Raw genomic sequence first — 20,417 nt, forward strand, 5'->3', positions numbered from 1 at the left:
GAGTATGTGTGCACTGTGTATCGGTACGTAACTATGACTCGGAGTATGTACGCAGTGTGTATCGGTACGTAACTATGACTCGGAGTATGTACGCAGTGTGTATCGGTACGTAACTATGACTCGGAGTATGTATGCAGTGTGTATCGGTACATAACTATGACTCGGAGTATGTACGCAGTGTGTATCGGTACGTAACTATGACTCGGAGTATGTACGCAGTGTGTATCGGTACGTAACTATGACTCGGAGTATGTACGCAGTGTGTATCGGTACGTAACTATGACTCGGAGTATGTACGCAGTGTGTATCGGTACGTAACTATGACTCGGAGTATGTGCGCAGTGTGTATCGGTGCGTAACTATGAATCGGAGTATGTGCAGAGTGTGTATGGGTACGTAAGTACCAAACTACGCCAACACAGACAGATGAACGGATGGATAGAGGAGTTGTGACCTTTTTACGCATTGAGCCATTGAGAGGAAGATGTATACACTGAGATGATCGAGATTTATTAAGCGTTAATCCATTAAAACAATCGGGGGTCACAACAGTTGGGCAATCAGAAAGGGAATAAAAGCTAAGACACATAGACATCACCAAATGAAGGAAAAATAGGAACTAAACCAAAATCTAGGGAAGACAAATAAACAGACTTGAAACAACACAACCAGGAAGCAAGATAAACCGTATGACAAGGACATGACAGGCTGAACTATGAGCAAAAGCACATGGAAAATCAAAACTAAGTCATGACAAGGAGACAGAGGAGGGGCTAAAGGAAATATGAAAACAAGATGCCAATAATGGCATAAATATGTCCCTTTCTGATTGGCTTAGGATGAGTGACATCGTCAGCAAGCGTCAGCGGATGCCGTGGTACTGGCCAGACTTTATTTACTACTTCTTTGGCGAGGGTAAAGAGCACGATCGCACACTGAAGGTCCTGCACTCCTTCACCGCCAGTGTAAGTTGTCAGCATGGCAACGTTTATGACATCACTGGTGGTGTCCAATCAGCTGCAAGCACACCCTCTCTCACTGACTGATATTTGTGTTTTGCTTTGTTTTTTGCCTGCCACAGCTCTGCTTGTAATACAATTACAACGATATTTATTATGTATGCATTACTATGTATGTTCTCATGATTTATTGCACACATACTCTCCCCATCTCACACAACATACAGTTCAACTTCCAGACTTTAGATGAAGTGAGGAGCCATTTTGATACTGAAAAGCCAAATAAATAGAAAATCGTAGGCTCTTGTCAAATATATATATATATATACATAATTTTTCTGGAAACCTGGTAGACAAATTACAGTACAATTTATTTTATATTCAAACATACAGTATATAACAAAATCACCTCATTTTCCCTCAACAGGTAATTCGTGAGAGGGCAGAGTACATTTCCAATGTGGAGTCAGACAGCGAATCAGATCAGGGGAGAAAGAAGAGGCAGGCCTTTCTGGACATGCTCCTGAAGGCCATGGACGAAAATGGGGAAAAGCTCTCGCACTGGGACATCCAGGAGGAGGTGGACACCTTCATGTTTGAGGTCTGACCTGGGATCAGCTTCTCTCAACCATGCATCCATATTCATTAGGTTACAAAAGGCAAACACTGCTCCTGGATCAGCAGTTTGAAACACAAACTCAAGTGTTTTGTTAACATCAGTGTTTTATACAGAACTCAAATAACTTCAAGCTTCAAGTTTGTATCTTACCAAAACCCAGCAATAGGAAGCGGATGAATACGTTGTGTTTTATCCAGCGGTGTTTGTCGCCCCCTTGTGGCAGGGTCATGACACTACCGCTGCCGCTATGAACTGGGCTCTTCATCTATTAGGTTCTCATCCAGACGTGCAGAAGAAGGTTCAGCAGGAACTATTCGAGGTGTTTGGTGAGTAAACGTCCAGCTGATCTGGGACCTGATCTACTGTTTCCATTCACCCCATGCTTGCATTTGCTGTCTGAGTGAACTTCCAAGAATTTGCTTGCATTCGTTTTGCATGAATTGTGTGTGTGTGTGTGTGTGTGTGTGTGTGTGTGTTGTATGGATGGGCTGTTTGGGGATGTGGTCTCACTAAGAAAACACAAAGGTGACAGGCATATTCCAGATTGGGTCATGAATTTCATTATTCTGTGTGCACAAACATACAGATTATAACCAGCGCACGATGGCCCCAGATGTCGTACACCTCGCTGGTAGAATAACCCCATTTCTCCAGAATAGTCCTTCCCCATCTTTACGTCTCATCTCCAGAATACACCTTCCTCCAGAAAAATCCAACTGCTGATCAATCACACCACCGACACAGTTAATTACACAGAAAACAAAAGAAAAATCATTTGAAAATACCAAATCAGGACCAGGAATCCCACTGCAGTGCCATGATCCACCAGGGGGCGCGCTATCACTAACGCTGGGACTATTGCCGACTTTATTTATTTAACAATTTCTGTATATGTCTAATCAAACGGTTGGAGTCATTTCATTTTAGCGTGTGTGTGTGTGTGTGTGTGTGTGTGTGTGTGTGTGTGTGTGTGGTAGGTGAGTCTGAGAGGTCGATCACCACAGACGACCTGAGGCAGCTGCGCTACCTGGAGTGTGTGGTTAAAGAGGCCCTGCGTCTGTACCCGTCTGTGCCGTTCTTCGGTCGTAACATCTGTGAAGACACACACATCAGTGAGAAACACACACGCACACACACACACACACACACACACACACACACACACACACACACACACACACACACACTCACTGTTGTCTAAGTAGGCACTGTTTGTGTAGGCAGCTTTCTAACTGACATTTGTCTCCATAAGGCAGATTATTGAGACAATCTAGTTATAGAGCGATTTCATTACAACCTGTTCTCGCCCAATGTAAGCAACTGGTGTTTATTTACCTCCATTTCTAGCATTGCCTCGGCATTTCATCACGATGGATTCCCAATTTTATCACAATTTTAATTCCCGTGTGAGATAAGAATACTTGATGTTCTAAGACATTTGTTAGCTAACTAGATGGCTTTCCACAACAGCAGCTTGAGCTGCTTCAAACTCTGCTAGCATAAATGATAATCCCTTGGTGTATACAACTTAGTTTGGGCAGGAACTAACTTAAGGTCAAATAAAATGTTAAAAAACATTTTTTTTTTTAACGTTTCTTGAATTTTCGAGAAACAGCAGAGAGAATTAGAATTTGAAAATGATTGACCCTAACCCCAGCAAAAGTTGAATAATGGGATTGACTTAGCGGAATGGATACAGACTTAAGATTCAGCCAGTTTAAGGCATCTCAGTAGGCAGCATATTAAGAGATCTAAGAATTGGGACAGACTACGGCCCCTGAAATGTCGTACTTCCCTCCTGTGCAGTACGCCAGTACGAGATAAAGGGCAGTATGTCCCATAACACAGTAGGCATTAAACAGTAAGCGAAAGAATCCGGATGGCTTAATGAATCTTTGATCTTTGATGGCTTACTTATCCATTTTGAAGTATGCGATTGTGGCACACTGTCCTATATAGTTCAACTGGAGCATTAAACTATGATTGTGTGATGTCATATGTCATATGACAGGTAAAATGGTGGACGTAGTATGTCTGAGCTTGTATGCGTACTGCCCAGTCACCTACAGAAAGAACGCACTGATTTAACGGTTGATCAGAACGTACTACATTGAGATCTAGTGCGTAGTAAGTACGTCATTTCAGATTGCGTCTACGTGTATGGAGCGAGCACAATATGATGTAAGATGCTGTCAGTGTATAAAGCTCACTAGATTTTGGACAGACGCAATGTGTAAAGACTCAGTGGTTGTGGCAAATGCTGTAATGCCAACACCAATGTTACAGTCAACTTGTCTGAACTTCAACTGAGCCCTCATAAGCATCCATCCATCCATCCATCAATCTATCCATAAATTAATCCATCCATCCATCCATCCGAATGAGTAAATACGGTGAAGACATACCCATGACCCTGTGTGTGTGTGTGTGTGTGTGTGTGTGTAGATGGCTATAAGGTGCCTAAAGGCTCTAATACCTTGGTCGTAACCTACTCCCTGCACCGTGACCCCCGTGTTTTCCCGGACCCAGAGGAATTTCAGCCCGAGCGCTTTCTGCCGGAGAATGCAGCGGGGAGACACCCCTACGCCTACATCCCCTTCTCAGCCGGCCTCCGCAACTGCATCGGTCAGACACACACACACACACACACACACACATACATGCACAGATACACACAGGGTCTGTAGAGTGTAATCGAATTACAATAATACATAGCATGAAAACACATAATGAACCGTGGAATCCAGGAGAATGAACGCCAGAAACGAACAGGCAGAACAAGACACACCCACAGCAACACACACACACACACACACACACAAACACCCATACTAACACACACGTAAAAAAACACACACCCCATGTATCTTAGAGCTGCCGCTGACAGGTTTGATATAGTAATGGTAAATATGTATACATGTCCGTGTTCATTTATGTGTGTGTGTGTGTGTGTGTGTGTTTGTGTGTATGTGTGTGTGTAGGTCAGCGTTTTGCCCTGATGGAGGAGAAGGTGGTGTTGGCCTCCATCCTGCGTTCCTTTGACGTTGTGGCGCATCAGAAGAGAGACGAACTCAGACCTGTGGGAGAACTCATCCTCCGACCAGAAAAAGGCATCTGGATCAGTCTGCAGAGGAGGAAGCGCTAACACACACACACACACACACACACACACACACGCATACACACACACACACAGACACACGCATACACACACGCATACACACACGCATACACACACACACACACACACACACACACACACACGCACACACACTCACACACACTCACACCTGCACTGACTCGTGCTCTGCTATTGCCATAGCCTTTAAACTGCACTTACCTTCCATGTCCTCTAGGGGGATCTGTTTCTCTGCTTTGTACATGTACATTTTCCCACATCAGCAAAGGCTGAAAAATCAGAATAGTCAGTCTGACAGGGGCCATTTTAAGCCCAAGTAGTGAACTTAATAGAAAACCTGAGCAAACATCTCTCTACGCTGCAGAAATGTAATTATCACAAGTCTGGTGTTGAATGGAGGGTAATGACCAAACACTTTTGAATTTCATAACTTGATGGACTCTGAGCAGGAGGAAGTCCACAGCAGGCAGCAGCTCCTGCACCAATTCCCCTCATGGCTCCGCCCACTCCACAGCTCCACCCACCTCATGGCTCCACCCACCTCGTGGCTCCACCCACCTCACGGCCCAGGATGCTCACATACCGCTAGCGAAGGTTTTGCAACTTTTAGGATGCAGACGGAGGTTTGCGGAGTCGACAGCCTGAACAAGGAGCGCGAGCGCACCGTTAAAGTCGGCAGCGAGAACCAGCCAGTCGTCTGGGTAGGACGACGTGATGGCCTTTGAGGACGCCGGTGAGCCCTCGCGGCTTCAAACGTGCAAAAAGTGGCCGACGTGAGTGCTCCTGGCCAGTGTCACTACCCTAGACCCAAACTATGTATTTTGATGCTCTAAATAATGTCCTTCTGATGTATTATTCAGCAATGCAGATTCATATGAAAACTCTTAAACTATCAACTTAAACTGTCAACATTGATCATAGATCTAATTTATCAATTCCAACCCCCATAGAAGACAAGCAGTACAGAGCAGGGCAGAAATCAATACACAGAAACGGAAATAAAATGAGTTTCTTCTAAACTGCTACAGGTCTCTCTCTGTGTAATGCTTGTATGTGTAAATATGAGTAATTTTGACAAAACCCAATCACTACCTCACCTCGTTATGGGTTCCTGCTCTGCCCCCTCCTCTAGACTGTTAGGGATCAAACAGTTATTTCATGCTGACCCAGCACACTACGAACACTGTTATCTTTATCTCAGAGATCTGGTGAACAGGTTCACGATTGCTGGGTTTGGTTTCTGCAGCTTTAATTTCACATACAGGCACATGCTTTGCTTGTGCATTGGACATTTGCACAAATTTTTATCTTAAAATTTAACATATTGCCAGACAACTCATGAGTTTTAAGAGAGTTTATGACAGGGGTCAGCAACCTATGGCACGCGGGCTACCGTTGGCACGCCGAGGCATAATCACTGGCACGTGACACGCTGGACCAGCATCAGCAGAATAATAAAAAATAGAGCACGATCCTCCAATCGAAATCGCTCCTCAACGCTCTTGCTCGGCGGAGGCGTTTATACTTGGCGATCGATCGCGATATAATACTTAATATGTGTCCATTTACACCTCCCCTCCGCTAACAATGTACACTCGCCACATATACAGATATATATATTGTGGCGTGTGCCCCGGAGGGGTGGAAGCAGGAACTGGTCATTCTGTCCATTTTAACTCTCTCTTTATTTGAAAAAGCTCTTTAGCAAGGGAAAATGCTCTTTTATTCACCGGAGAGTTATCGAATGTGAGCAGAAGCCTCACCTTCACACAGCATGGGGGTGGTATATGACATTGACACGACACACGGGGGATGGTGGGCACCATAAACAACATTTCTAACAGACATAAATACATCAGACAAAAGCTTACACCTTACAGTACATGTTCACGGTATCACAACTTGACATAAACATTTTATAAACATGAGACATTACATTTTCAACACTAGGAATGACACGAAAGGGATTATGGGTGATATGGCGGCTCTCCGTAGCGGAGCCTCGCTACACAGCCCCCCCCTTAGGGGTCAGACGTCCCGGCGACCCCCAGCCCCCACCCACAAAGTCACTCAGGTAGCCCGGCGGTCTCCTAAGCCTAGTGGGCCTGACCTGGGGAAGAGTGTCAACATCAGAGCCAGCGCATGGAACATTATGGGTCGGTTCAACAACATTGAAGGTGGTAGGTGAGAGAACATCACTCGAATCAACAGGAACATCATTAACAATTTCGCAGGACTATTTACAACATTGTCAATACACAAAACATCAACCGGGTCACAGACAGAAACCGCAGCGTCGTGTGCAGCACGGAGGGGTGGCTGCAATGACCGGCCGACCTGCTGACGTTTACCCGCCAGTTTGGGCCGGTATGGCGCTAGACGGTCTCGGTGTACCACCAACCTGCGCCTGTTCCACCTTATCCAGTACACCACCTCGCTCAGTCTCGTCAGCACCGTACACGAGCCCACCCAGGCCGACTGCAACTTTGGGCACAGTCCCCTTTTCCTTGCCGGGTTGTAGAGCCAACGCCTCACCAAAACACCATTCATCATATGCCCTCTTTTGTTTGCTGCAAGAGACAGAGAGATTGCCACAGGTTAGCGCATGTACATCAGCAAGAGTGTCCTTCAACTTATTTACATAGACAGGGAGAGAAGTGTTGTGAGCGGGGTCAGGATCCCCGAATGCCAGGTTCACCGGCATCCGGAGTTCTCGCCCCAGCATTAGCATGGAGGGTGTAAAACTCGACGACTCCTGTCTGCCGATCTGTACGCCAAGAGGACCACCGGCAGGTTGTCGTCCCAGTCCGTCTGGCGTTTATCGGAGATAATCGCCAGTTGGTTCGCCAGGGTCCGATTAAAGCGCTCCACGAGCCCGTCGCTCTGTGGATGTAGCGGCGTGGTGCGGGTCTTTTTGATGCCAATCAAGCGGCACACCTCCTTCAGCACCTCCGACTCAAAGTTCCGCCCTTGGTCACTATGGAGTGACTCTGGTACCCCGAAGCGGCAGAAGAACTTGTTGACCAAGGTTGCTGCGGTCGTTACTGTGCTCTGGTCGGGTACGGCAAACGCCTCGGGCCACTTGGTGAAATAGTTCATAGCCACCAGGATGAAACGATTGCCAGAGGACGATGTCGGGAAGGGCCCTAGCACATCCACCCCAACCCGCTCCATGGGCCGACCCGAAGACAGAGGCTGTAGCGGCGCACGGGAGCGCGTCTGAGGTCCCTTTTTGGCGGCGCAGTGGTCGCAACAGTGAATGTAAAGCTCGGTGTCCGTGTTGCACCCAGGCCAGTAGAAAGTCTGTCGCAGCCTGCGCAGTGTTTTGGTCACACCAAAGTGACCCGCACCCGGTGTGCCATGGACTCCCCGCAGCACCATGTTCCTGAGTGACGCCGGAATGACAATTTGGGTAAGTTCGCAACAGTTTGCCGGCTCCGACCATTTACGTATGAGGACGCCACCCCGAACACTCAGACTACCCCAGTTGGAGCGTAGCGCCTTCGCCACCGTGCCCAGGCCTGCCACGACATCCCAACTAGGGTACTCGCCCGCCTCAACTAGTGGTATCGCCCAACCCAGTTCGGGATCTTCCCGCTGAGCAGCCCTTAACTGTTCGTTCGAGAGCGAGTCGATGTAGTCGTTGTTCTCGGCCGAGCTGGTTACCACCACACACGTCGGAGATTCGGCACCATTTGTGTCCGCCCTGCCACAGTATTTACACCCGTGGGCGGCGCAGGGTCTGCGGGATAGGGCATCCGCGTTACCGTGAGCACGACCGGGCCGGTGTCTGATAGCGATTCAAACTCTTGGAGTCGCGACAGCCAGCGTGCCAACTGGCCTTCGGGTTCTCTGAAGTTCATCAGCCATTGCAATGACGCGTGATCCGAGCGCAGCTCGAACCTCACGCCATATACATAGGGCCGAAAATGCTCCAGACTCCACGACTGCCAGGAGCTCACGACGCGTCACACAGTAATTTCTCTCCGCCTTGGAGAGCCGCCTGCTAAAGTAGGCTATTACTTTTTCTGTGCTGTCGTGAAGCTGGGACAGCACGCCGCCTATCCCGTGGTCGCTCGCGTCCGAATCTACAATAAACGGCAACGAGAAGTCGGGGAACGCCAGGACCAATGCGTTGCACAAGCAGCGCTTCAACCCTTTGAACGCCCGGTCTGCGTCGGACGACCATACAAATTTAGTTCCCCCTTTTGTTAGCCGGTGTAGCAGCGCAGCAATGTCGGCGAACCTAGGGACGAAGCGCCTATAGTACGACGCGAAGCCAATGAATCTCCGTAGCTGTTTTAAGTTTTTAGGGACGGGCCACTCTCTCACCGCGTCCGTGTTTTCGGGATCAGTCTCCACGCCGCCACCGCTTACGACGTGACCCAAGAATTTGACCCGGCGCTGGAGCAGATTGCATTTCGCGGGATTCAGCTTTAGGTTAGCGGCTTCGTCTCTTTCGAAAACACGCTCAAGGTTTTTGATTGCCATGTTAAAGTCATTCGCATGCACCAGGACATCGTCCAAGTACACTACACACTTGGATTTGGGAATTTCAGACAGCACGCGTTCCATAAGGCGCTCGAACATGGCCGGCGAGTTGCACAACCCGAACGGCAGGACTTTGAAGTGCCACAGTTTATTGCCGATAGAGAAGGCTGTCTTCTCTCTGTCCTTGCACGCTAGAGGCACCTGCCAATAACCGCTACGTAAATCGAGTGAGCTAAACCAGCGTGAGCCCGAGAGTTGGTTCAGAGTGTCGTAGATCCTAGGGATCGGGTAAGATTCCAATTTAGTTATAAGAGTTTAGTTTTCGGTAGTCGACGCAGAACCGCCAGGTGCCGTCCTTTTTTTTTGCTAGGACCACCGGGGCGGACTAGGGGCTATTCGAGGGCTCGATCACCCCTGCCCTGGCCATATCTCTAATGAAGGTCTTGGCTGCTGTGCGCTTTGCGTGGGGCATTCGGTGTGGGCGGATTTTAATCGGTTTAGCGTCGCCGGTGTCGATTGCGTGCTGTGTCAGGTTAGTTCGTGTGCACTCACCTCCGACGAGCCGCCGGAGTTGCCCGGCCTCATCAGCCGAGAGCCCTTTGCAGCTGCGAAAGCACATTTCGTGAACTAGATCGTGGGCGGCAGCTCTACATGTGTGGTTATCGCCCAATGTACGTTCTGGTAGAAGAGTGCGATTACTCACCACCGTGTTGTCTTTGGTCGCTACGGGGAGCCTATTGAAAGACACGACACCTCGCTCCAGGTCGATAACGGCTTTCACTTCCTCTAGGAAGTCCTTCCCCAGGATGCACTGTTCTTTAATGTTGCTCAGCCAGAAGCAATGCGTTTTCGAGCCTTGGCCGTAGTCGAGCTGGATGTCACAGGATCCAAGTAGCGTCAGGCGTTCGCCAGATACGGAGAAGAGCTCGGCGTTGTTCCGGTGTGTGCTGGTGTTACGAGGATCAGTGGAGACACCCGGTCGTATCAGCGACACAGAGGAGTCCGTGTCGATAAGGGCCCACACCCTCCTGCTGTTGAGACAGCACTCGACGTAGCAGCCGCTGCTCCCCGCCACCTGGAACACAATCTCGTAGGGCGTTGATGAGGGGTTAGGGACTGCCGCGCCCTCTACTGGGCAGCCCCTCTGTCATTTCCCGACAGCCTGCAACTGCTAGCTTTGTGGCCTCTCATACCGCAGGACCAGCACACGATTGCAGCCTTTCCGTTGTCCAGGGCACCCGGTGAGATGAGTTGAGTGGGGCTCCAGGCACCGCGTCCACGAGACAGGATAGGTTCAATCCTTTCGGCCTCAGCAACTGCCACCTCCCGCGATCTCGGGTTAGCGAGCTGCACTTGTAGCTGGAGTTCGTTAGGCAGGAGAGCTGTGCCTGGGTCTGCTCGCTGAATAACGGGTACACCTGCCTCACGAGCGGCTATCTCTGCTGCCAGGACCCCTAGGCGCTTGCCTCCGCAGCGTTTCCTCCGTTTTAGCAGGGTTTTGGCTGATCGGACGGGTGATCAAAATGGGATCTGAGAGCGCCGACCAGCGAGTCTCGTTGCAGTCTTTTCTCCAGTGGTTAGGGTTAGGGCGTCGCCTTTCAGGGCCAGGCTCAGATGCAGCGCTGTCTCCGCCTTGGACCATTTGTTGACCAATGCCACGATCTCCAGTTGGGCTTCGAATAGCGCCCATTCGACTGTGCCGTCGTAGGGGGGTAGCACGTGACCAGTGCTCGTTGAATGCGCCCAATCGGCGTGCTCGCCGACTCGTGAGGTGTGGTGCTGTGTGACGTCATCGGATCGGTTGGCGCCTCGCAGCCCTCGGTCATAGGGGCGGCAGGTAAGCTGGCCGTTGGTGTCCGCCCCCGGGTCGCAAAACAATGGCGTAGTCTCGGCGCGGCTTCCGTAGAGCCGTCTCACACACGGGGATGGTGGGCACCATAAACAACATTTCTAACAGACATAAATACATCAGACAAAAGCTTACACCTTACAGTACACGTTCACGGTATCACAACTTGACAAACATTTTATAAACATGAGACATTACATTTTCTACACTAGGAATGACACTCAAGGGATTATGGGTGATATGGCGGCTCTCCGTAGCGGAGCCTCGCTACACAATATATGATGTACAAATGATGCAATACGTGCAATAAAGGAAAAAAAACATCAAAGTGCCGTTCCAGAATAACAAGTGAGAAGTATTTTAAACTTTGATTAAAAAATGTCTAAAGTCATAGCTCTTCTAATGTTTTTATTCAGCTACTTTTGTGCAAGAATGGCATATACTTCTGTTTAAAGAGCTTCTCCGTGCAGTTTCCGCCTTCATTTGGCAGATCTGTTAAGATGATTGGCTGCAGTAAAAAATGATTGACAGCTAACTCTGGCTGATAATTGGCTTAATAAAAATTGATTGACAACGAAAGTCTAGTATCTGATTGGCTGCAGTCGAAAATGATTGACACATGCTCCGCCCTTTACCCGCGCCCACCAGGGCTCCGGCCTGCAGCATTTCATATATGGAAATGGCGAGTCAGGAGCAAGCCGAAGAAAAATTTGCATTTTCAAGGTGGCGATATAAACATTATTTAAGAAAATACTTGTTCCTGAATGTCTACCAGACTGGGTATTTGATTTATATAATTAAGGATAGAGGTTTTATTGGTAAGTTTACTTCTGTTGTGAACAAACCAGTTGTCTCAGGTTGAGAGAATTTAATTTAATTTGATAGATGTAAATGCACTTTATATAGTGTAACTGTTTACTTTTGCTTTTTTTAAACAAAGATTTGGGATTTTAAAGGATTTTATCCTGCACTGGTCTGTGGATGTGCAATAAATATCAAAAGTTAAACACCTTTCTGATCTACTCATTTCAACTGACTGTGAAAACTGCTTTTTCCCTTTCCCTGGTAACGAGTTACTTTTATTATAGAGTAATTTAGTTACTAACTCAGTTACTTTTTTGAACAAGTAGTGAGTAACTATAACTAATTACTTTTTTAAAGTAATGTTCCCAACACTGCAAATAACATAGATTATAAAACCTATGACCCAGTTCCGTTAAGTCCAAGGTCTGATCTCTGCAGAATAAAAGCGCAGGTCGGAGCGACTCCGTTACACGGCGTGCGCTCTCGCGTCGGAGAGATGGGGGTGGTTTTGGGTGCTTACACGCTGGGACTCGCAGCCGCGACCGCCTGCGTTCTTCTCTTCACCTACCTGACGTACCAGCTGCTGAGACGGTACCTGCACATCTGGAAAGAGCTGAAACCCGTGCAGGGCGTCGGGGTCACTTATCCGTTCATCGGAAACGCTCTGCAGTTCAAGACTTCTGCAAGGGGTGAGAGAGGAAGTCGCCAGAATCCAGCATCACAGAACAGAAAAATAAAACCGTTCTCTTTTAACAGGGATCAGTTTGACATTTGCATGTCTCTATAAATCATAATCATTTCGTCGGCATAATTTGCATATATTATGGACAACAGAAAGACTATAAATCGAATGCAAAGTTTTACCTCAACAGCGATCAAGAAAAAATAGTGACAAAAAATGTGTCTTGCAGACTTCTTTTGGCAGATTGTCGGATATACCAAGGAGTACTGGAATGCCCCACTGTTGAAAGTTTGGATTGGACCCGTGCCGTTTCTGGTCCTGTTCCACGCGGCGACCGTGGAGGTAGGCGTGCTGATAGATTGTTGTCCCAGAGCAAGGTGCACCGAGCATGTCTGCACAAACGCACCCGACCAGAGGTTCATAGTGGGGTAACCAGAACCAGTCACAGACGAACTGAAACATGCAGTGTGGGAATTCGGTTTTTATCGTTTATTTCGGCTTCTATCGTTTATGCAATCGAAATACCTTTTGCACTCAACTCATATTAACCAGCTTCAAATATGATGATTTTATGCTTTTAAACACTTGTTATATTACACGTAATCATGCTATTCGATATTTTTGGGTCTTAAAATAATAATTTTTAGGTCTTATTTTCTTCCAACCTTTCAGTTTAAAAGGCATAGGTCACCATGGTTATTATATAACACACTCACTCACTCACTCACTCACACTCTCTCTCTCTCTCTCTCTCTCTCTCTCACACACACACACACACACACACACACACACACACACACACACACACACACACACACACACACCACCATCACCACCACCACCCCCTACACCACCACATTTTTTGGTCTTAAAATTGTAATTTTTTTGCAACCTTTCAGTTTAAAGGCATAGGTCACCATTGCTATTATATAACACACACCCCCCCTCTCTCCCTCCCTCTCCCCCTTTCCCCAGGCGGTTCTGAATAACTCTGTCCACATGGAGAAAGCTTACTCCTACACATTCCTGCACCCCTGGCTGGGTACCGGGCTCCTGACCAGGTACAAGGACCCGTCCCCTTCCTCAAACACACCGACACAATTACAGTTTTTATTAGTTAATCTCACTAATATTATGCATATGTATTATAATAATACTAGGGGCAGTCATGGCCTGGTGGTAGGGAATTGATCTTGTGACCGGAGGGTCGTGGGTTCGATTCCCAGACCTGAGGCCATGACTGAGGTGCCCTTGAGCAAGGCACCTAACCCCAACTGCTCCCTGGGCGCCGGGCTAGGGCTGCCCACCACTCTGGGCACGTGTGATCCACAGACCCCTAGTAATCACTGGTGTGTGTGTGTGTTCTGACTGCACAGATGGGTTAAAAGCGGAGGACAAATTTCGATTGGGGTGTAAAAAAATCACAATTGACAAAATATGGCACATTTACATTATGTAAGAATGTTTGGTAGCACAGGCCTCTGTGGTTGTTACATGACCTGCTATGTTCTCCTCTTTATCACTCTTTTCTCCTCCATCTCTTTCATTCACCCTTCCTCTCTTCTTCTCCATCTCTCTCTCTCCGTCAGCACGGGGGAGAAATGGCGGCGCAGGCGGAAGCTACTGACCCCCACCTTCCACTTCTCCATCCTGACGGACTTCCTGGAGGTGATGAACGAGCAGGCGGAGGTGCTGGTGGAGAAGTTGGAGAAGCAGGTGGGCACCGGCCCCTTCAACTGTTTCAGCTACATCACCCTCTGCGCCCTCGACATCATCTGTGGTAGGACTGTGTGTGTGTGTGTGGGTGTGTGTGTGGTGCGGGTGTATGTGTGTGTGTTTCCATAGACACGCTGTTCTTCCTGTATGTAGTGTTTCTCCTTGAACTACTCCCTGTTCTGATCAGTCTGCTCTGCTGTGTTATAGAAACAGCCATGGGGAAGAAGATCTATGCCCAGAGTAACTATGACTCGGAGTATGTACGCAGTGTGTATCGGTACGTAACTATGACTCGGAGTATGTACGCAGTGTGTATCGGTACGTAACTATGACTCGGAGTATGTACGCAGTGTGTATCGGTACGTAACTATGACTCGGAGTATGTACGCAGTGTGTATCAGTACGTAACTATGACTTGGAGTATGTACGCAGTGTGTATCGGTACGTAACTATGACTCGGAGTATGTACGCAGTGTGTATCGGTACGTAACTATGACTCGGAGTATGTGCGCAGTGTGTATCGGTACGTAACTATGACTCGGAGTATGTACGCAGTGTGTATTGGTACGTAACTATGACTCGGAGTATGTGCGCAGTGTGTATCGGTACGTAACTATGACTCGGAGTATGTGCGCAGTGTGTATCGGTACGTAACTATGACTCGGAGTATGTGCGCAGTGTGTATCGGTACGTAACTATGACTCGGAGTATGTGCGCAGTGTGTATCGGTACGTAACTATGACTCGGAGTATGTGCGCAGTGTGTATCGGTACGTAACTATGACTCGGAGTATGTACGCAGTGTGTATCGGTACGTAACTATGACTCGGAGTATGTGCGCAGTGTGTATCGGTACGTAACTATGACTCGGAGTATGTACGCAGTGTGTATCGGTACGTAACTATGACTCGGAGTATGTGCAGTGTGTGTATGGGTACGTAAGCACTAAACTACGCCGACACAGACAGATGGACGGATGGATAGAGGATTTGTAACCATTTTACGCATTGAGCCATTGAGAGGAGGATGTATACACTGAGATGATCGAGATTTATTAAGTGTTAATCCATTAAAACAATCGGGGGTCACAACAGTTGGGCAAGATAAACCGTATGACAAGGACAAGACAGGCTGAACTATAATAAAAAGCACATGGAAAATCAAAACAAAGTCATGACAGGAAGACAGAGGAGGGGCTAAAGGGAACATGATAACAAGATGCCAATGATGGCATAAATATGTCCCTTTCTGATTGGCTTAGGATGAGTGACATCGTCAGCAAGCGCACGCGGATGCCGTGGTACTGGCCAGACTTTATTTACTACTTCTTTGGCGAGGGCAAAGAGCACGATCGCACACTGAAGGTCCTGCACTCCTTCACCGCCAGTGTAAGTTGTCAGCATGGCAACCTTTATGACATCACTGGTGGTGTCCAATCAGCTGCAAGCACACCCTCTCTCACTGACTGATATTTGTGTTTTGCTTTGTTTTTTGCCTGCCACAGCTCTGCTTGTAATGCAATTACAGCGCTATTTATTATGCATGCATTATTATGTATGTTCTCATGATTTATTGCACACATACAGTTTAGCTTCCAGCCGTTAGATGAAGTGAGGAGCCATTTTGATACTCAAAAGCCAAATAAATAGAAAAAAGCAGGCTTTTGTTATATATATAATATTCTGGAAACCTGGTAGTTGAATTACAGTACAATTTATTTTATATTCAAACATATATAACAAAATCACCAAATTTTCCCTCAACAGGTAATTCGTGAGAGGGCAGAGCACAATTCCAATGTGGATTCAGACAGCGAATCAGATCAGGGGAGAAAGAAGAGGCGGGCCTTTCTGGACATGCTCCTGAAATCAACGGATGAGAACGGGGAAAAGCTCACACCCCGCGACATCCAGGAGGAGGTGGACACCTTCATGTTCGAGGTCAGAACCCGTCTGACCTGAGATCAGCTTCCCTCAACCATACAATCAGGGCTTAATTTGAGCCGGATCCTGCCGGAACAGGATCCGGGAACTCTTTAATTTTGAAGCGTGCGTTCCGGTAACTGTCTGCCTCGATCCGGTAACATTTTATGTTGTCCGCAGGGTTGCCAACTCTCATTGCGTGAGTTACTAGTTCGCTAGCTGTGGCGCCAACCACCGGCGATATAACACTTAATCTGTGTCCATTTTACGTTCGCCACCCCCCCCCCGGGCTCAACAACTTACGTTCGCCACCAAGTTTGTTTCTTACAAAAACCCAGCAATAGGAAGCAGATGAATGCGTAGTCTGGTAGTCTGGTGCTTATGGAACTGGTCTTGCGACCGGAGAGTCATGACTGAGGGGCCCTTAACCCTCACTTGCTCACTTGTATTAAAAAAATGAGATAAAAATGTAAGTCGCTCTGGATAAGGGCGTCTGCCAAATACCATAAATGTAAATACGTTGTGTTTTATCCAGCGGTGTTTGTCGCCCCCTTGTGGCAGGGTCATGACACTACCGCTGCCGCTATGAACTGGGCTCTTCATCTATTAGGCTCTCATCCAGACGTGCAGAAGAAAGTTCAGCAGGAACTATTCGAGGTGTTTGGTGAGTAAACGTTCAGCTGATCTGGGACCTGATCTACTGTTTCCATCAATCACACCACCGGCACAGTTAATTACACAGAAAAAAAGAAAAATGATTTGAAAATACCAAATCAGGCCCGGGAATCCCGCTACAGTGCTGTCATCCGCCATTATCCAACAGGGGGCGCTCTATCACTAATGCTGGGACTAACGCTGACTTTATTTATTCAACAATTTCTGTATGTTTCATCAAACGATTGGAGTAATTTCATTTTAGCGTGTGTGTGTGTGTGTGTGTGTGTGTGTGTGGTAGGTGAGTCTGGGAGGTCGATCACCACAGACGACCTGCGGCAGCTGCGCTACCTGGAGTGTGTGGTTAAAGAGGCCCTGCGTCTGTACCCGTCTGTGCCGTTCTTCGGTCGCAACATATGTGAAGACACACACATCAGTGAGAAACACACACACACACTCACACACTCATGTGGTCTAAGTAGGCACTGTTTGTGTAGGCAGCTTTCTAACTGACATTTGTCCTCATAAGGCAGATTATTGAGACGATCTAGGTAGAGTGATTTCATCACAACCTGTTCTCGCCCAATGTATGCGACCGGTGTTTATTTACCTCAGTTTCTAGCGTTGCCTCGGCATTTCATCACGGTGGATTTGCCTTGTCCCGTTTTTATCGCAATTTTAATTCCTGTGTGAGATAAGGATACTTGTTGTTCTAAGACATTTGTTAGTTAACTAGATGGCTTTCCACAACACCAGCCTTGGTGTATAAAACTTAGTTTGGGCAGGAACTAACTTAAAAGGTCAAATAAATTATTTGTGGTTTTATATTAAGAAACATGTTTTTTTTTTACGTTTCTTGAATTTTTGAGAAACAGCAGAGAGAATTAGAATTTGAAAATGGCGGAATGGATGCAGACTTAAAATTCAGCCAGTTTAAGGCATCTCAGTAGGCAGCATATTAAGAGATCTAAGAATTGGGACAGACTACGGCCCCCGAAATGTCGTACTTCCCTCCTGTGCAGTACGCCAGTACGAGATAAAGGGCAGTATGTCCCATAACACAGTAGGCATTAAACAGTAAGCGAAAGAATCCGGATGGCTTAATGAATCTTTGATCTTTGATGGCTTACTTATCCATTTTGTAGTATGCGATTGTGGCACACTGTCCTATCCCATAATTCAATTGGAGCATTAAACTATGATTGTGTGATGTCATATGTCATATGACAGGTAAAATGGTGGACGTAGTATGTCTAAGCTTGTATGCGTACTGCCCAGTCTCCTACTGAAAGAACGCACTGATTTAAACAGAACGTACTACATTGAGATCTAGTGCGTAGTAAGTACGCCATTTCAGTGTATGGAGCGAGCACAATATGATGTAAGATGCTGTCAGTGTATAAAGCTAACTAGGTTTTGGGAGAGATGCAAAGTGTAAAGACTCAGTGGTTGTGGTAAAGGCTGTTATGCCAACACCAATGTTACAGTCAACTTGTCTGAACTTCAACTGTGCCCTCATAAGCACCCATCCATCCATCAATCCATCATCCATCCATCCAAACCATCCATCCATACATACATTAATCCATCCATCCATCCATCCATCCATCCATCCATCAATCCATCCATCCAAACCATCCATCCATACATACATTAATCCATCCATCCATCCATCCATCCATCCATCCATCCATCTATCAATCCATCCATCCATCCATCCATACATTAATCCATCCATTCATCCGAATGAGTAAATACGGTGAAGACATACCCCTGACCCTGTGTGTGTGTGTGTGTGTGTGTGTGTGTGTGTGTGTAGATGGCTATAAGGTGCCTAAAGGCTCTAATGCCTTGGTCATAACCTACTCCCTGCACCGTGACCCACGATTCTTCCCGGACCCAGAGGAATTTCAGCCCGAGCGCTTTCTGCCGGAGAATGCAGCGGGGAGACACCCCTACGCCTACATCCCCTTCTCAGCCGGCCTCCGCAACTGCATCGGTCAGACACACACACACACACACACACACCCATACTAAAACACACATAAAAAAAAAACACACCCCATGTACAGTGGGGAAAATATGTATTTAGTCAGTCACCAATTGTGCAAGTTCTCCCACTTAAAAAGATGAGAGAGGCCTGTAATTGACATCATAGGTAGACCTCAACTATGAGAGACAAAATGTGAAAAATGTTATTTGCAAATAAATTCTTTAAAAGTCAGACAAAATGATTTTCTCAATTTTTTTTTCACATTTTGTCTCTCATAGTTGAGGTCTACCTATGATGTCAATTACCGGCCTCTCTCATCTTTTTAAGTGGGAGAACTTGCACAATTGGTGACTGACTAAATACTTATTTTCCCCACTGTATCTTAGAGCTGCCGCTGACAGGTTTGATATAGTAATGGTAAATGTGTATGCATGTCCGTGTTCATTTATGTGTGTGTGTGCGCAGGTCAGCGTTTCGCCCTGATGGAGGAGAAGGTGGTGTTGGCTTCCATCTTGCGTTCCTTTGACGTTGTGGCCCATCAGAAGAGAGATGAACTCAGACCTGTGGGAGATCTCATCCTCCGACCAGAAAAAGGCATCTGGATCAGTCTGCAGAGGAAGAAGCGCTAACACACACACACACACACACACACACACACACACACACACACACACACACAAACAAACCTTCACTGACTCGTGCTCTGCCACTGTCATAGCCTTGAACCTGCACTTACCTTTCATGTCCTCTAGGGGGATCTGTTTCTCTGCTTTGTACATGTACAACTGTATACACACACACACACACACACACACACACACACACACACTTTCTTTTATAGCCACATTCTGATTTCACCACCCACAACTTCATCTTTTCCCTCATGCCAGTACACCAGTCCTGTCTGTAGCTGAATTAGCAGTTGTAAAGTTATAAACCAAGCTACAAGTCCGACAGGGGCCATTTTAAGCCCAAGTAGTGAACTTAACTGACACATCTGAGCAAGCATCTCTCTACGCTGCAGAAATGTAATTATCACAAGTCTGGTGTTGAATGGAGGGTACTGACCAAACACTTTTGAAGAATTTCATAGCTTGAGTCCACAGCAGGCAGCAGCTCCTGCACCAATTCCCCTCATGGCTCCGCCCACCTCACAGCTCCACCCACCTTACGGCCCAGGATGCTCACGTACTACAGAAGGTTTTGCACCTTTTAGAATGCAGATGGAGGTTTGCGGAGTGACGTGACGGAGTGACGTAACGACGTCACGGCCTTTGAGGACGCCAGCGAGCCCTCGTGGCTTCAAACACGCAAAAGTGGCCGACGCGAGTGCTCCTGGCCAGTGTCTCCACCATAGACCCAAACTACGTATTTTGATGCTCTAAATAATGTCCTTCTAATGTATTATTCAGTGATGCAGATTCATATGAAAACGCTTAAACTATCAACTTAAGCTAATTTAACGATTCCAACCCCCATAGAAGACAAGCAGTACAGAGCAGGGCAGAAATCAATACACAGAAACGGAAATAAAATGAGTTTTTTTCTAAACTGCTACAGGTCTCTCTCTGTGTAATGCTTGTATGAGTA

At 47.1% G+C, this 20,417-nt stretch overlaps 2 protein-coding genes across 2 annotated transcripts in view; both read left to right on the forward strand.

The window, feature by feature from the left end:
* LOC143521501 (cytochrome P450 4V2-like) overlaps positions 1 to 5,740 on the forward strand; it is a 34,927-nt gene extending 29,187 nt beyond the window's left edge. The window contains exons 7-12 of the mRNA XM_077014413.1: positions 839 to 965; positions 1,387 to 1,560; positions 1,802 to 1,904; positions 2,556 to 2,690; positions 4,024 to 4,203; positions 4,560 to 5,740. Coding sequence (XP_076870528.1) covers positions 839 to 965; positions 1,387 to 1,560; positions 1,802 to 1,904; positions 2,556 to 2,690; positions 4,024 to 4,203; positions 4,560 to 4,723 — 883 coding nt within the window. The 3' untranslated portion in view covers positions 4,724 to 5,740. The remainder of the gene's footprint in view (positions 1 to 838; positions 966 to 1,386; positions 1,561 to 1,801; positions 1,905 to 2,555; positions 2,691 to 4,023; positions 4,204 to 4,559) is intronic.
* On the forward strand, positions 5,359 to 20,382 carry LOC143521515 (cytochrome P450 4V2-like). Its single transcript, XM_077014437.1, has 12 exons — positions 5,359 to 5,490; positions 12,300 to 12,550; positions 12,773 to 12,885; positions 13,519 to 13,604; positions 14,133 to 14,323; positions 14,467 to 14,536; positions 15,520 to 15,646; positions 16,025 to 16,198; positions 16,742 to 16,844; positions 17,136 to 17,270; positions 18,654 to 18,833; positions 19,293 to 20,382. Exons 1-12 carry the CDS (start codon positions 5,432 to 5,434, stop codon positions 19,454 to 19,456), a joined length of 1,653 nt encoding a protein of 550 aa, XP_076870552.1. The 5' UTR covers positions 5,359 to 5,431; the 3' UTR covers positions 19,457 to 20,382.
* Positions 20,383 to 20,417: the final 35 nt, after the last annotated feature.

The sequence above is a fragment of the Brachyhypopomus gauderio genome, chromosome 1 (assembly GCF_052324685.1).
Source record: "Brachyhypopomus gauderio isolate BG-103 chromosome 1, BGAUD_0.2, whole genome shotgun sequence".
Lineage (NCBI taxonomy): Eukaryota > Metazoa > Chordata > Actinopteri > Gymnotiformes > Hypopomidae > Brachyhypopomus > Brachyhypopomus gauderio.

Bases quoted from the DNA above. Each gene is read 5' to 3' on its own strand.
- LOC143521515 (XM_077014437.1), top strand. From the start codon at position 5,432: ATGGCCTTTGAGGACGCCGGTGAGCCCTCGCGGCTTCAAACGTGCAAA. The intron at 13,605-14,132 runs GTACAAGGACCC...TCTCTCCGTCAG, and splicing joins GGTACCGGGCTCCTGACCAG to CACGGGGGAGAAATGGCGGC. The intron at 17,271-18,653 runs GTGAGAAACACA...GTGTGTGTGTAG, and splicing joins ATGTGAAGACACACACATCA to ATGGCTATAAGGTGCCTAAA.